Here is a 15316-nt window from a genome sequence, read left to right on the forward strand (position 1 = left end):
AAGGACCGACTCCTCTCCCTCCGCGCCGCCGACTAGCTCTCCAGATCCTGCCTCCCCCCACCCGCCGCCGAGCCCTACCCCCCACCCCCCACTTTCTGAACTGTCGGACCGCCCGCCCACCCCAGCTCTGTGGGGGCTGGGACTGCCTCTCGCCCCGCCCCGCCCCGTCCCGTCTGGTCGCGTCCCGTGCGGCATCTAGAGAAAGGCTCCCGTGGAGGGGCGGGGCTAGGAGGTCCCAAGGGAGGGGGCACCAGGAGCCCCACCCCCAGCCCCGTTCTAGCTCAATTAGGGACCTGCTGGGGCAGGGCACACGCGCGCACAAACAATAGGAGCGGACAGTGAGCCGTGCTTTGGCGCCCCCCGCCCCCCCGCACCATCCCCGCACAGGCCATGCCAGCCACGCGGACAGCGGGCGGACCACTCATAGCACACACGCCGGGTCAGATGCTCCGCTGGCCGGCTCCTTTCAAATTTCAAATCTTTGCAAAGCTCCGCCGTTCCACCAGGGTAGTAGGCGCTCCCCCTACCGAGGCGCATCCTCCCCCTCCTGCCTTACTTAGGAGGCGCCTTTGGGGAGTTGTTGCTTCAAGAAAAGAGCAAGGCCGGGCTGCCTGCCTTCTGGCGAGCCGCAGCTTGTGGTCGGCGTGCGAAGGGGAGGGCCTCGGGAGCAGCCCGAGGACCCCGGGCCGGCTGTGTGAGCCCCTTTGACCCATTTCCCCAGCCCGGTAAAATGAGCGCCTGGACGTCTGGGGCTGAACGAGAAGAGAGCTAGCTCCCTTGCGGCCTTTCTGCGCTTGGCGCGCTAGACTGGTGCCCTGAAGGCAGACGTGGGAGCAGCCGAGCCTCTACTTGGAGCTGCTCTAACTTGGCAGTACGTGCCCAGGCTCGCCCTCCTCCCTCCGCTGGCAGCCTCGGAGAGAAGCCCAGGCCTTTTTCGTGGACCCACCTGACAAGCCGAGAAGCCCCCGGGCAGGGACTCCTGCCCTGATTTTGGGCTGATCATCATTTAGTCGCTAGACTCAATTCGTTTTTGGAGGGGTATTTAAGGGGGTGTATAATAAAAGCAAAACAAAACATTCCCTCACCCCGAAGTCTGTGCCACACGGTCCCCCACTATTTATATACCCGCTTTTAAAGCTGGCAAAGCGCTTTATTTAAGCCTTCCAGACACCCTGTGATGAGGCATATGAAACCCATTCACCTGTCCCAGCGACAGAAGAAGGATGGAAACCTAGCTCGATGCACCTGGTTTCAAGTCCAACACTGCCCACAACACCAGGACACAGCCTACACACACCTGCCTTCACCCGCACACGATCGCCAAGCATACATCAACTTGGCAATACAAGCATGAAGCAAAATGGGGTCCCCCAAGTCTTCTGGGACACCCTGTATTCCTGGGATTCTCTCCCAACCCCCCCCCCCCAAGCCCTATGCTAGGCTAGGTAAAGAGAAAAAAGGTGTGGTCCCTGACACTGGATGCTTCCCCACCATCCGGGAGACCAGGCTCACTCACACTTAAGAAGCAAAGAAAGAGGCCAAAGGTGGAGGAAGTGCCAAATGACTGGTTTGCTTCATCTCACTCATTGATGTTAAATCAAGAAAGAGACCTCACATGTCATCTAAGGACATCCCCCTCATCTTACTCAAGGAACAGGCCCAGAGAAGGGAAGCGACCTGTGCAGGGTCACACAGGTCACTCAGTTGCAGTCATGATTTGAACCCGGGTTCTTGGTCTGCAGCCCCGAGGCTCCAGTCACATCCTGCCCCTCACAAGGTCACAGATGGACATACACACACCCTTGAAAAGACCCATAGATTTTAGCTTTCTTTCCCATCCAACAGTTCACACAGGGGCCAGGGCCAATTTTCCAATTCACTTCCCCCTCCCCCCACCCTCTACCCCCTGCCACACATCTTGGGTGAGAGGGAAGCGGTAGAGAGACAACAGAGGAGGACGCCTTTGGCGGGGGAGCTGCAGGCCACCTCCGGAGAGGAGGGCCAGAGAGGGGCCATGGGGCCTTTCATCTCAGAGGGGTGGCGGATCCAACACCCCCTTCATGGGGCGGAAGGGGGGTGGGGCAGACCAGTTTGGAGCCTCTGGGGACCATAAAATTTTTACTGGGGTGGGGGGGGCAGGAAAGTCGAAGAGAGGGGGTGGGGTGGGAGGAAGAGCTAATTCAGCCCCAGGGTTCTTCCTTTCAAGATCACCGAAGGTGTTCAAAAGCAAGCCAGCCAGAATGGGGGGAGGGAGGGAGGAGGGAAGGAGAGAGAGAAGGGCTGTAAAATGCCCGTTTTCAGAAAGGGAATGGTAGAAGGCTAGTTCAGTCCCACTACTCTAAAGTAAAAGGAAAAGTGATCCAGAGGGAGGAAGAAACTTTGCCCCAGGTTATGCAGCTAGAGAAAGAATGAGCCAGGACTAGGTAGAGCCTAGGGGTCTTTCCCTACTGCCTTAGCTTTTTTCACTCAGTCCCAGTCATACAGGATAGACTCCTTCCTCACTCCGAAAACATGGAGTCCTGAGGGTACTGGTAATTCTGGGTCCCTTGGCCGGCAGACCGGGGGCATCAAAATGAAGAGGCCAAAGGGTCAGGTTCTGTGGTCAAAGGGGAGTATCCCCTCCTTCCCTTCCCTCACCCAAAGAATAGTGGGGCGATTGTGTATTTGTATAGTGTGTGGCTGGTTGTATTTTTGTGTCACATATTAACTGTGCCTTTGCAGGACATGGCGTGTGTCACTATACTGACCTTTGTTTCATTATGTGACTGTGTCCTACATCATGGGTGTGATTGAAATTGTATCACTGTGTCGACCTTCCAAACACACACACACTGTCCAGCACAGTATAAAAGTGTGCTGACTGACTGGAGGGTGGCTGTAAGTTTGGATTGTAGTACATTCTCCCCTCTGTGTGTTTCTATTGCCCCACCCTCCCACTGAGGTAGGGCCTGTGTGCCCTTGTGATGCCTAAGTAGGTGAGAGGGCTGCTGGGCCTTCAAGAAGCTCCCAAAGCAGTGTTCAGAGTCTGGAGGGCAGAGAGACACTGAGGCAAGGCAGCTACAAAAACAGGGCAAGTTTATTGTTGGGGGAAGGCCACTTACAGGGACAGGGTTAAGGCCACGGCACCGGGCACTGGCCCCTTTGTGCTTGGGGGTTTGGGAAGAAGACAGGCTGTCCCGGACACCCCCACCCCACCCATCCCACTCTGGGCTGTGCAAAGTGCTGCCATGTGGGCAGGGCCCAGGGGCTAGCTCCCCAGGGGAGGGCAGGCCACTCCTCACCACCCCGTTCCTCACCCCCACCCATCCACAGACTAGCCTGTTTTCCCTGGTCCAGCCAGAGAGAGGCCCTGCAGCCCCACCCCCATACCTGCTAGGGGGCGAGCCTTTCCTAGGGATACCGGCCCCCACCAATCCCTGAGCTGAGGGGCGGGCATGTCACCTGCAAACAGCGATCCCCATCCCCGATGCCTATTTATAGGCATGTGCCTGACTTCTCAGCCCGAGAAGGGGGCTGAGGAGAGGAGGGAGGTTTGGTCAGCTCCCTAGAAGGGGATATCTCCAGTGACCAGACTGAGAGCCCCACCCGTCCTCCTGGGCATCCCACCCACCCCGAGGTGGGGCTGGGGCCCAGGGCCAGTGCATTTGTTCTCCCGCCCCTTCGGGAGGAGGAGGGGCGGCCGGACTACGCTAGGGGCGGAGCCAGAGCGCCTGGACTAGGGGGCTGGCACCGCCGGGAGGGCTGGCACGGCCGGGCAATCACTTTGCCTCCGGTGGGTTATATTCCGTCTCTCCAGATGACACCTGCGAGATCCGCCGCGTAGATCTCCAGAGTCTCCTGGCAAACTGACCTGAACGCACCTAGGGGAGGCCAGAAGGGAAGAGTCATCCTCATGTTCTAGGCTTTCCTCCGCCCCACCCCCAGACACAGCTTGGATTCTGCCCCTCACCTCCGAGGGCTGTCCAGCTCCCACGACTATCAGCTTCCCGTCCTCCAGCCCCACCAGGATGTGGCTCCTCTCCTTTGTCACAGCCACACTGTAGATGGGCACCTTCATGGACAGTGAGGGCACGGCTGGGGCCAGACTAACGAGTGAGGGGGAAAAAAAGGCAAGGTGAGGTCAAAGCGGATGGGCAGAGGGAGGAAGGAGGGGGTGGGTGGCTGAGGCCCCGAACATTTCCAAAGCCTAGCGACATGGTGAAACCTCATATGACTGTGAGGATTACGATTTTATGGCAGCCCCCTGAGAGGGAAGTAGTCTGTTTATCACCCCAAATTTCCAGATGAGAAACCTGAGCAAACCGTCTACCGGAGTTGGAACCAGGCTCGGAGCTCAGAAAGAAGTCCAGTGAGGTGGCCTAGTGGATTTGGAAGAACTGAGCTTAAATTCTGCCTCAGATACCTGCCGGCTGGGTGATGGACCTCTCAGCCTCAGTTTTCCAAGGTGTAAACTGGGAGATAACATTTCAAAGGCGTGTTGTGAGGACCAAGTGAGATGACATGTCATTTGCAGGTGATATTAATACTCACTATTACAATTATCCGGGGCAGGCCTTCCAGAGCTGGGTCGAAAATGCCTACCGAGCTCACCTATATTTCTAAGGTGCCTTCCAGCTCCAACATACTCTAACAGAGCTGGAAGGGCATCCTTTCTATAGCTGAGAAATGTAGGCAGAGCTGCCTCTGGGAGCAAGGGCTAGGAGAAACGAAGGTTGGGGGAACAGGGATTAAAGGCAGGGTCACCCAGGCCGGAACCCCGCCCCCACCCAAACCGGTCTTCGGCAAGATGGACAGCGGGAATGTGGGCCTGGAGGTCACATGGGAGGCCTCAATGACAACGTCCAAGTCTGGGAGTCTGACTCCTCAAAGGCTGGGAACTGAGCTCGGGAAGTAGCTGCTCAGTTTAGCTAGCCCTGGGAGGCCCTGGGATAGTAATCATCACAGTGCCCACCTCTGTGAGGGAGGAAGTCCAAGAACTAATCAGCCTTCTTTTTACAGAGCCTCAGAAGGGTGAAGGGACTTGGCCACAGTCATGGTCATTTGGCTCATAGTTGACCCTAAGACCCCTGACTCCGAGTCCTGGGCCCTTTCCACTAAACCGTGCTAGGGATCCTCAGATAAAAATCCTTGATCCTTGTTTGTCTGGTGGTGAGTTGTTTTTTTTTTGGGGGGGGGGGGCAGGGTAGAAGGAGGGCAGGGGAGGGAGAGTCCCTATCAAAATTCCTTAGAGTAGCAGCAACTCTTTGGTAGCTTGGATAGCTGGCTAGGGGCACTGAGGGAAAGTGACTTCCCCAGGGTCACACAGCCAGAGTGTGTATGATGCATCTGAACTGGCTGGTGATTCGAAGCTGACTCCTCATCCCTTCACCCTGACACAATCCTCACGACAGTACCCCTGACTATTGCTCAGGCACCTGGTGTACAGACCCTGGCTAAAGAGAAGTGGATGGAGATGAAGTGGATGAAATGCAGGATGAGAATGGAGAAAGAACAGTATTCTTGGCATAAGGAGACCTGGATCCAAGCCTAGACCTTCCCTGAGCTGGGGTTTGCTAATGGATAAAATGAGGACGGAGTGATCCTTTCTCTTCTCCTATTTCACGTGGGCCTTTTGGATAAAGTAAAGCTCCTATGTGAATGTCGATAGGGACTGGACATGGGACTTGGATCAGTACAGGAAACTCCTTCCCCATGCAGGTCAGTCCATAGCTTCTCTGCACCTTAGGGTCTTCCAAGAGTTACCCAGAGCAGAGGTATCAAACATGGCATGTGCCCACAGACAGTGTGCAGGCCCACAACACACCCAACTGAGCCTGGTTAAAATGTAATGGGAAAATGTTTAACGAAATAAATAAAAATACAAGCGACAAAGATCAACATGGTTTTCCGAGTCAGTATGCCAACAGGGATCCATCTCTATTGGAGTTTCACACCACTGGCCCAAAGGACAGAAGTTAAGTGATTTGCCCAGGGTCACAGGCCAGACGTGAACCCAGATTTTTCCAACCCCAAGTGCAGAGCTCTCTCCAGTCCATTACCTCTCCAGATGGAAGGGCCAGAGCTAGAAAACAAGAGAACAAGGTGCTGGGGGGAAGACGATACCCCACTCATGGGTGGTAGTAGAGCAGATTTGGGGAATCCATGGAACATCTGAAGACTCTGCTCAGTCCCAAGGCAGACTTGGGAATGAATCCTGAGGGCAGGGACCTTAAGATAAGCATACATGGCCTCGAGGACAGGCATACAGTTTTGTAGCAAGAAGGGGCCTTTGGGACCGAGGTGGGGGAAGGGGCTTATCTAAAGCCAGGCAGCTAGAAGTGGATGAGCAGGGATTTGAACCCAGGTCTCTTGACTCCAAACCTAATGTTCTTTCCCAGGGTTGGGGTGCTAGGGTGGAGGTGATCAAGGGAAAATCGCATCGATGGAACAGAATAGTACGTACATTTACAGGCTGGGAGTCAGCTACCTGAGGTTGAATTGCTGTGCCTGAAATAACTGGGTTACAAAGTGCTGCCTCTTATGAGGGCTGTCCAGCAGGTGCGGGTGTCTGCACAGAAAGGCCAGGCCAGATGCAGAGGGGGAAAAGCCAGACCAAGGTGACTGCCCCTAACAAGAGGGGGCAATGAAGAAGGATGGCAGAGGCCATGATGGTGGGGACAGGGCCTTACTTATCTTTGTACCTGCCCAGCACTCAGCCCAAGGTTCTACACATGGAGTGATTAATGAATGGATTAATTCATAAATAAATTTCAATTTAATTCAACAAAAGTCTATTATATGCCTACTAAGTGGCAAGAACGGAACTTAGTGCAGGCCTTGTGTGTGTGTGGGGGCAGATACACAGTTTAGCTAAGATACGGTCCTGGCCTCATGGAGCAGAAAAGGTCTTCATCATTGTCAGGGAGCTCCCTGGCTGGGGGTGGAGGTGGCAGAGGGGGCGGGGCTGGAGAGTCAGGACACACAGGTAGAACAGATTATAAAACAGGACAGAGCAATTATATACGAGGGTGAGTTAGCACATTTTTCACTGGCATTTTATCATTCATTTATTCATCCATTCATACCTACCAGACTACAAGTCAGTCAAGGAGCATTTATTAAGCACTTACCACGTACCTGACACTGTGTTAAGTTCCGGGCATACAAAGAAAAGCAAAAACAAAAAACCCAAACCAGCCACTGTCCTCTAAGAGTTCCACCACAGCAGGGGCTATATTTTAGCTGAACCTTAATTTCCCCTCAAGCCCTTGTAAATGGTAGGTATATCCATCCATCCATCCATCCATCCATCCAACAAATACTAAATGCCTACTGTCTACAAGGCCTTGTGGTCAGTTCTGGGGAAAATCGAACACAAGAGCTTTGTCCTCATGCATCCAGTAATCTAGTAGGCATGAATGAGTAAATTCAACATCCATTTAATCTGGCCCTTGTAGGGATAGGAAGTTGCTCCACCATGACCACAAAAATGGGGAGAGGAAGGGGCAGGAGGGCTTAGTACAAAATCTCATGCCCTTTTGTGTGCACCAGGCAGGTGTAGGGCTGGCCAGCCCTGCTACACAATGACCTGGGCAGCCCCGAACACACATGCCTGTGTGGACATGTGTCTGCATCTCGGGACTGGTCCTCCTCTCCTCTGTCGCTTTTGAGAAAACACATCAGTATTACAATTAACCCAAGTTTGGCATTTTGTGCCCCAGTACTGAGCTCCAGGTATCATGCAGTGTAGGAACTTAATACATGTTTTGTTGAATGAAAAAATGAAATGGCTTTTTAGTCATCACAGGAAGCCCAGAGGGGGAGGGGGAGATCTCACCTGTGCAGATGGAGGATGTGAAGGTTGCACTGAGCTGTGCCCAACAGCACAAAGGCATCAGTCAGCACCAGGGCTGTGGGTTGCTCCTCCAGCTTCTGGGAAGCCAGCAGCCGCCCATTCACTGAATAGAGGTGCAAGAAGCAGCTCATCTAGAGCAGAGAAGAGGATGGAAAGTCAGCCGGATTTTCACACTGCTGATCCAGGGACCCCACTAACTCCCCCGCCCCAACCCTGAAGATGGGCATTCCCTTCCCCTGCTATTCTGCAGCTGGTCTCCTCTATGCTAGGCTCTCCCCACCTATCTTCATCCCTTCCTGCTCCGTTAGGGCACCTCTCCCTTCCCATTAAGGGTTAGGGTCCCCCTTCTTCCAGACTGAATGTTCTCCTTTAAATATTTTATTTTTTTTCCAATTATGTGTAAAATTTTTTTTAACTTTTTAAAAAAAAATTTATTTTGAACTAAATACAAAAAGACAACAAAAAAGGACTTTTCTACGCATACAGCATAACATAAAGAGGATTCGATATAAAACCCTTTCCACTTCAGACTGTTTAAAGGAAAAAAACACTATGTAACAAATACTACGCATTGTTTTCAAAGCTACCCTGCTTTTCTGTGTTTCCTTCTAAGTTTTTTTTTTGTTCTCTGCTGTGCACTGATGTTTGTTTTTTAAAATTTTGAGTTCCAAAATCTCTCCCTCCCTCCTCTCCCTCCTCATGGAGCAGGCAAGCAATTTGATATAAGTTATACATGTTCAGTCACATAAAACACATTTTTAAAATTACTTCTCCCAGGATGTTCCCCACACATTTACACTGGCACAGATGTACGTACATACATATATACATACACACCTGGGCCCCTGGTCGTTCCTGAGCCAAGCTCTGTACCACGATTTGGCCCTCGGGTCCCAGGGCCAGATGAGCCACAGGCCCGGGCACTGCACCCCCTAAGGGCTGTAGTGAAGCCACAAACTGACCTCTCCTGATCGTGTGGATGATTACTGTACCATCCTGGAGAGAATGAGACATTATGACACAGATGCAGGACAAGGGGACTAGGGATCAGGAGACAGAAACCTCTACCAAGCCCTGCCTGGAATCCTTTTCTTACCCCAAATACAACAAAACAAAAACAAGATGCTGCCATGGTCCTTGACCAGCACCTCTGGGCCCCGAGCCTCACCTTGGAGCCTGACACGGCCATGTCCAGCTCCGTGCTGATGGCCACACACGTCACCTCAGCCTCATGCCCATACAGCACCTGCACTGGTTTTGAAGCCAGCCCTGCTGACAGGCCACCCTGTGGGAGAGAAACGTGGCATTAGGGGACTAACCAAGGAAGTCCTCTTTAAGTAGGAAGAAGAGAGATGGGGAGTGGAAACAGAAGGAGCATCCACATGTGCATTAATGTCCATGAGGGAAAGGAGGAAGAGAACTCTGTACTCAAAAACCTTTAGTTGTTCCCTATTGCCTTCCACTACTCAGCTTGGCATTCAAGGCCTTCTACAATATAGGGCCACTCTACCTACCTTTCCAGCTTTAAACCATGTTACTTCCCCTCCGTGTGGTCTATACTGCAGCTAAATTAGAGCTCTATATCCTGAACACACTCTGCCTTAAACCCCCTTGCCATCTTGCCTTAGTTCACACTGTTTTCTAGGCGAGGCCTCTCTGCTGTTGTCTTGTTATATGCTGATTCAGCCTTTAAAGGCAATCTAAGCTGATCGCCTTAGTCACTTCTGGCCTTCCCCTCAGACCTCACAAATACTTGTGTGACACTCTTCCAGTGAAGGCAGGCAACCTCAGCTTGTTTCTAGAGCAATACTTGCTTGTGTAATAAATATGGTGAATTATAGTTATCTGCCCTGGGCAGACTGTGAGCCTCATGTAAGGCAGGAAAAGAAGACAAAAAGGAAAGGAAGGAAGGAAGGCAGGAAGAGAAAAGAAAGGAGAGAAAGGAAGAAAAAGAAAAAAAGGAAGGAGAGAGAAAGTCAATGTAAAAAATATAAAAATAAAAGTCAATGTAACATTTAGAAATACACAGAAGAGAGAAAAAAGTTCAGGAGGGGACAAAGAAGCAAGGCAATATGGTATACTATTGTGTTAAATTGTATATATACTTTAAAAGCACAAGCTGTACATAACATGGTTTCATATGCAAGCATCTTTTTCTGTTTTTTTTTGCATATGGAAATGTTTATGTTTATTGATGTCTATTAAAGTCCATAATGAAAAAGTATTTTTAAAAAAAAACGGTTTGGGGGTTGGGAATGGCTAAATGGAATAAACTGAACCATACCAAACCAGACAGAAAAGAAAGGAAGAAGGACAGAAAAGAGGAGAAAAAGAACTGAAAACAAAAAAGAGAGAGAACGGTCTATCTCTGTCCCTTGCCCAGCCATCCCTCTCCCCCAGTTACTGCCCCAGTCTGGTTCCTGGCCCCTTGTCTTTAGTGAGCTCACCTGTTGCAGGACCTGCCACACCATGCAGGTTGTGTCCCGGGAGCCCGAGATGAGGTAGAGTCCACACAGGTCCAGGGCCAGGCAGGTCACCACATCTGCAGGGAAACATATAGATAGATGGAGATTTCGGAGGCTTCCTGGCCCCATCATCCCTTGGCCGTAGGCTTATCCCTCTCTGTTCCCCACCCCCACCCCCCAGCATCAAACGGCCCATACCAATATGGCGACTGAGCTGGCTCAGTAGTTTGCCACGGGGCAGGCTGGTTACTCGAAGGCTGCCATCCCAGTGACCACCACTGAACAGGAGCTTTCCATCTGGGGCCACAGCCAAAGCACGGCCACTCACGCCCCCACCCGGTGCCCAAGGGCCACTCAGTAATCTCTGTGTCCTAGGATAGGAAGAGAGCATCGAGTACAAGGCTGGCCACACATGAGCACATACCCTTCTTCCTGTCTTCTTCATTTATGCCCTATAGGTGGTACTAGCTTCTGCCCTCCAACTCCCTTATCCTAGTGGTCCCCCTCATTTGTGTTTGGTAACATCCAGTCTATATTCTATTACTCCTTACTCCTCCCCATGCCATCCTCTTGTCAGACCCTCCCTCCCACTCAACATCTGTCCACTCTCATACTTGGCGGTGGACACAGTAGGGTCCTTGCTGAAAGTAAAGTAGTTGCTGATGTTCCGATCATAAGGCAGCCAGTTGTGAGTACCCAGCAGTCCATTGGCACTCACGGTCACCTTTGGGAATGAGGAGAAAAGAATGATGAAAATCCATCTACATAGGAAGGGCCAAGAGTCAGAAGGGTAAAGGTAGATTGGAGAGTATGAGGCTAGACAAAAGAGAAACGACTATTAGATTCAAAGACTACGGAAGAGTCGGGGGTCCAGGAAGACCACCATCCTTTCCTCCCTATAGCTCCTCAATGAGGACTTACCAGCAAGTCTGGAGATCCCTGAGTCATGAAGGAATGGGACTGCCGGTGGGGTACTACAGCCAACACTAGGGGCACTCCATCGCTGATGCCCTAGAGCATAAGGAGCCCAGTCAGACCCCAGGAATGACAAGAGAAGGCACTAAAGATTCCCCAAGCTGCTGGAGAGAATTATAGGACACTGTCTTATTCTGTCACCTTCGCCATGCATTATTTCTATCCAGGTCATTTTTAAATTAATTTTTTCAGGGCGTATCAAATTTTTCCGAAGTGCTTTCAAATCCACTAATTCATTTTATCCTCCCAAATGCCCTAAGAGGAGGTGAAGGAAATGGATTGTTAGCCCCATTTAACAAATGAGGGAACTGAAGCCCAGAGAGGTGAAGTGGCCCAAGGTCATACAGTGTGGGAGTACCAGAGCCAGATCTAGAACGATAATAGTAACAATAATAACGGCTGGCATTTATAGAGCGCTCTAAGATTTACGTGTCTTCTCATTTGATCTCGATTGTCAGCCAAGGCTTCTCCTTAGACATGGAGCTCCTGGGTCTGGCTGATCCTGCTCACCTCAACGAAGAAGGCCTTGAGCTGGTCAAGGTTCTGGAAGAGGTTTGGTGAATAGGTATCAAGCCTCGCCAGGCGACGAGCAGCATCTTCGGCAGAGAGTCGGGAAGGGTGGGGCTCCTGAAGACACATCCAGGAAGGAGGAGGAGGCCTGAGTCAGTGCCAAGCCTGGACAAAATCCCCAAATTCCCTTTCCCTCTGAGCCCCTCCTACCAGCCCTGGCCTCACCTTGAGCAGCTGGCAAGGGGTCTGTCCAAAGTTGCTGATGATGCCTTCCAAGGCTTTCCGTTCTGTCTCATCTGCCACAGCATCCAGATCCACAGCCCCTAAGCAGTTTGGAAACACTTTATTGTCCACAGACCCATAGGTTTTCATACGTGAGAGGACCTTAGAACACAGACTACCAGAAGCGGAAAGGGACCCTCTGGCACAGTACCTGGCAGATAGCAGGGACTTGACTGATGTTTGTTATCTTGGTTCCATAAAGTATGGGAAGCAGAGGGAAATTTGGAGTGCTCTCCACAGACTGCACAGTTTTTCTTTTTCTGCTACAGCCAACTACAAGCTACCTACCTATGCTTAAGAGTTCAGGTCAGCTCCCCTCCCAAAAGAGAAAGGGGGAGGAGCTTGAAGAATATATCTCTATTCTTCATGTTATCAAGGAAAATGAAACATTCCTTTTTTTAAGAATGGGAGAACTTCAATGTGAAAGCAAAGAAAAAGGATCTTAAGAAGGGGAGGGAGATCCTGACCTGTGTGAGGAAGTTGAAGGGTGAAAGACTATAACTCAGAGAAGAAAGGGAGGAAGGACCAACTGAACACTTGGGGTTAAATGGTAGATATAGAGGCCCTCCCCCAAGAAGAGGAAGCTGGAGCTCTAAACAGGAAGTAGCTACTTGTCATCTGAGTATCCATAATGAAATCAACAGGTGCTGTCAGGTGAGAGTTCAGCCTGTAGAGGTCTGAGAAAGAGCAGGTGAGTCACAGTGATTGGAAACTGCTGAGGGAGACTGAAGCAGCTGTGAATCTGGTGAGAGTGGAAGACTGTTGTCTTCTCTAGACATATCTAGGATGTGATGGAGAAGCTCCCAAGATCTGTCAAATTAAGGATCATAAGATGACAGATTAAGAGTGGGAAGAGACTTTAGAGGCCCTAGAGTTATTTTACATATGGGGGAACTGAGGCACACCAACGTGCCCAAGTGCACCCAGGTAGTGACAAAGGCAGGATCTGAACTCAGATTCTCTGACTCCAAATTCTAGGCTTTTTGCATTGTGCCAGTAAAGATACTTGATGACTGCTACTCATTTCTGGTGATTCAAGTGGAAATAGATGATACCGCCGGAAAGAAGCTAGAAAGCATTGCTACAGATGATAAAGTCTTCAGCAAGAAACACTATCTTAGAGGCACAGGTAGCACATTCCCCACTCCTACCCACTGAAAGCAAGGTGTTCAAAACACAAAGGCGGAGTTGGGATGCTAAGAAAATGGTGCCTGAAAAATGGATTTCAATTTCTGAGCCATGGCTTAAAATTAAGTGAATAATAGGCTCAGGGTCCAGTCATTTCCTGTTAGTTACAATACCTAATTTCACTTTTTTCCTGATGATATGTAGTATTTAATATTCCCAGTATGTTTCTAAAAGAAGGTATTGTGTGTGTGTGTGTGTGTGTGTGTGTGTGTGTGTGTGTGTGTGGTCTAGGGGAGGGGGTGGAGGGTATCTGTCCCTATGTCCACCTTTGAATTGGAAATTTCCAAGTGTAAAAGTATACGTCCATCTACCTTGAAAGGTCTCATCTAAGTGCTGTGCAGAGCTTCTCTACCTTCTCAGCCTCTGCAACAAATGTTGCCTATTTGCAAACAGTTACCATGGGTACTGCAACATGACGAGACCAAATGAAATGTTTCTTAATATCCTTGGATACATGATAAAACTAACCCTGTCAACATATCTGCCTCTCCGAAGAAAACCAGCGAGCCGCCCTTCCATTTGGCTGCATTTCCCTCTTGTCTTCTGGCTCTGTTTATAGGAACAATGTCAAGATTGAGATGATTCCCCTCCTCCAGGAGCACAAATACTTTATAGGGCCTTGACAAAGGTTTCTCCAGAGTAACAGTTACTAGGTATACACTTATAGAGTGTATACACTTACTCATAAAGGAACAGGAAAGGCAAGAAGGGAGTAGAAGCAGAGTAAGGTTGTACTTTACGGAGATACTGTCACGTAAGGAAATCCAAGAACCAGAGAGAGTCAGCATTAACAGATGATGTGTGAATGATGAGTGATACCGGAAGAAAGAGAAGAGATATTGTCATTAGGGTATTCTACAGACAACCTGGACAGAAGGAAGAAATGAGTAAATGGTTGCTGGAAATGGAGAAACTGGGTACTTTGGTAGAAATGGGAATAACTTTAAGAAGAAGTGACTAATTACTTTATCTTAGAACGTGTGGACAGAGAAGAAGAAAGCTGGGCTTGATCTGACATGTGCTCTAAATTTGGGGAGGGCAGATTTCAAAATGTGCAGGGGATGTCACCCCAAGGAAGATAATAAGGTATCAACAATTAAATTCTGAAGAAACCAAGAGAAACAATTCTTATAAGAAGGGGGTATTGTTTAAAAAGACCAAGGGGATACAGAAAGAACTCATCAACCAACTTAGGTCTTAATAAGACACCTATAGAAGATGGCAGGTTAAGTAATAAAGGAAGAATACAAAAGGTCAATATTGCACTTCTTCTCTAAGAATAGAGTGGGAAGCCTTCACTCTCAGAATGACTTGAGGTCTGTCCAGGAAAGTCTATCTAGGAAAGTCACTGAAGACTTTTGCAGTTGTGTTGGGAGAAAGGAGAAGTATCAAGGAAGAGCTAGAGGACACTGTGTGAGTACAGATGACGACTGACGATGATGCAGAACCTTTCACCCTATTTTCCTTTGCCAAGGAAAACAGTGATTGGTGTGGAAAGGACAGAATAAAAATAGTCAGCAGGGAGTGGAAACCCAAGATAAGTGGTGAGAAAGTCCCTGACTGCATTTGACAAATTCAAGTCACCGAGTCAATATGAATCACATCCCATGGTACTGAAAGAACTAGCAGATATGCTGGCCCACCCACTGTCAGTGACCTTTGAAAAATTGTGGAGAAATCTGGAATTCAAAATAAAAAAAAAGAATGCTAAAAATTAACTAATTGAAATCTAAAACTAAAAAAGATTGTGGAGAATAGAAGCATCTCTAAACTAAAGAAAAGCAAATGTCCTGATTCCCAAAAATAATTACAAAGAATTTATAGAAATTGTAGACTCTGCAAACTATAGTATACAATGAGCTCTGATTAGTGAAAAAAAAAATTGGGAACATAATAATTACAAAAGGGATGACTAGTAACTGTCTAGAAAAGGAAGTGACAGTCACAAAGAGTCCCTGCAGCTTTATTAAGAACAGGTCCTACTAAAGAAGAAAGGACAGAAAATCATACACACGGTCTGAGGTAATTACTAGAGCAAATGTGTCACTTAATTTTTTTTTTT

The 15316-nt window shown here is 49.5% G+C and overlaps 1 protein-coding gene across 3 annotated transcripts in view; it reads right to left on the reverse strand.

Moving 5' to 3' along the window:
• Positions 1-3058: 3058 nt before the first annotated feature.
• The window catches only part of NBEAL2 (neurobeachin like 2), a 157632-nt gene continuing 145374 nt past the window's right edge, over positions 3059-15316 (reverse strand). For all 3 annotated transcript variants that reach the window (XM_036738106.1, XM_036738107.1, XM_036738105.1), the window contains 11 exons: positions 12010-12107; positions 11785-11901; positions 11221-11310; positions 10914-11023; positions 10498-10670; positions 10282-10376; positions 9003-9119; positions 8672-8830; positions 7817-7965; positions 3950-4085; positions 3059-3860 (listed from right to left, as the gene is read on the reverse strand). In XM_036738106.1, the coding sequence (XP_036594001.1) occupies positions 3759-3860; positions 3950-4085; positions 7817-7965; positions 8672-8830; positions 9003-9119; positions 10282-10376; positions 10498-10670; positions 10914-11023; positions 11221-11310; positions 11785-11901; positions 12010-12107 (1346 nt within the window). In that variant the 3' untranslated portion in view covers positions 3059-3758. The remainder of the gene's footprint in view (positions 3861-3949; positions 4086-7816; positions 7966-8671; positions 8831-9002; positions 9120-10281; positions 10377-10497; positions 10671-10913; positions 11024-11220; positions 11311-11784; positions 11902-12009; positions 12108-15316) is intronic.

This window comes from Trichosurus vulpecula, chromosome 9, assembly GCF_011100635.1.
Source record: "Trichosurus vulpecula isolate mTriVul1 chromosome 9, mTriVul1.pri, whole genome shotgun sequence".
Lineage (NCBI taxonomy): Eukaryota > Metazoa > Chordata > Mammalia > Diprotodontia > Phalangeridae > Trichosurus > Trichosurus vulpecula.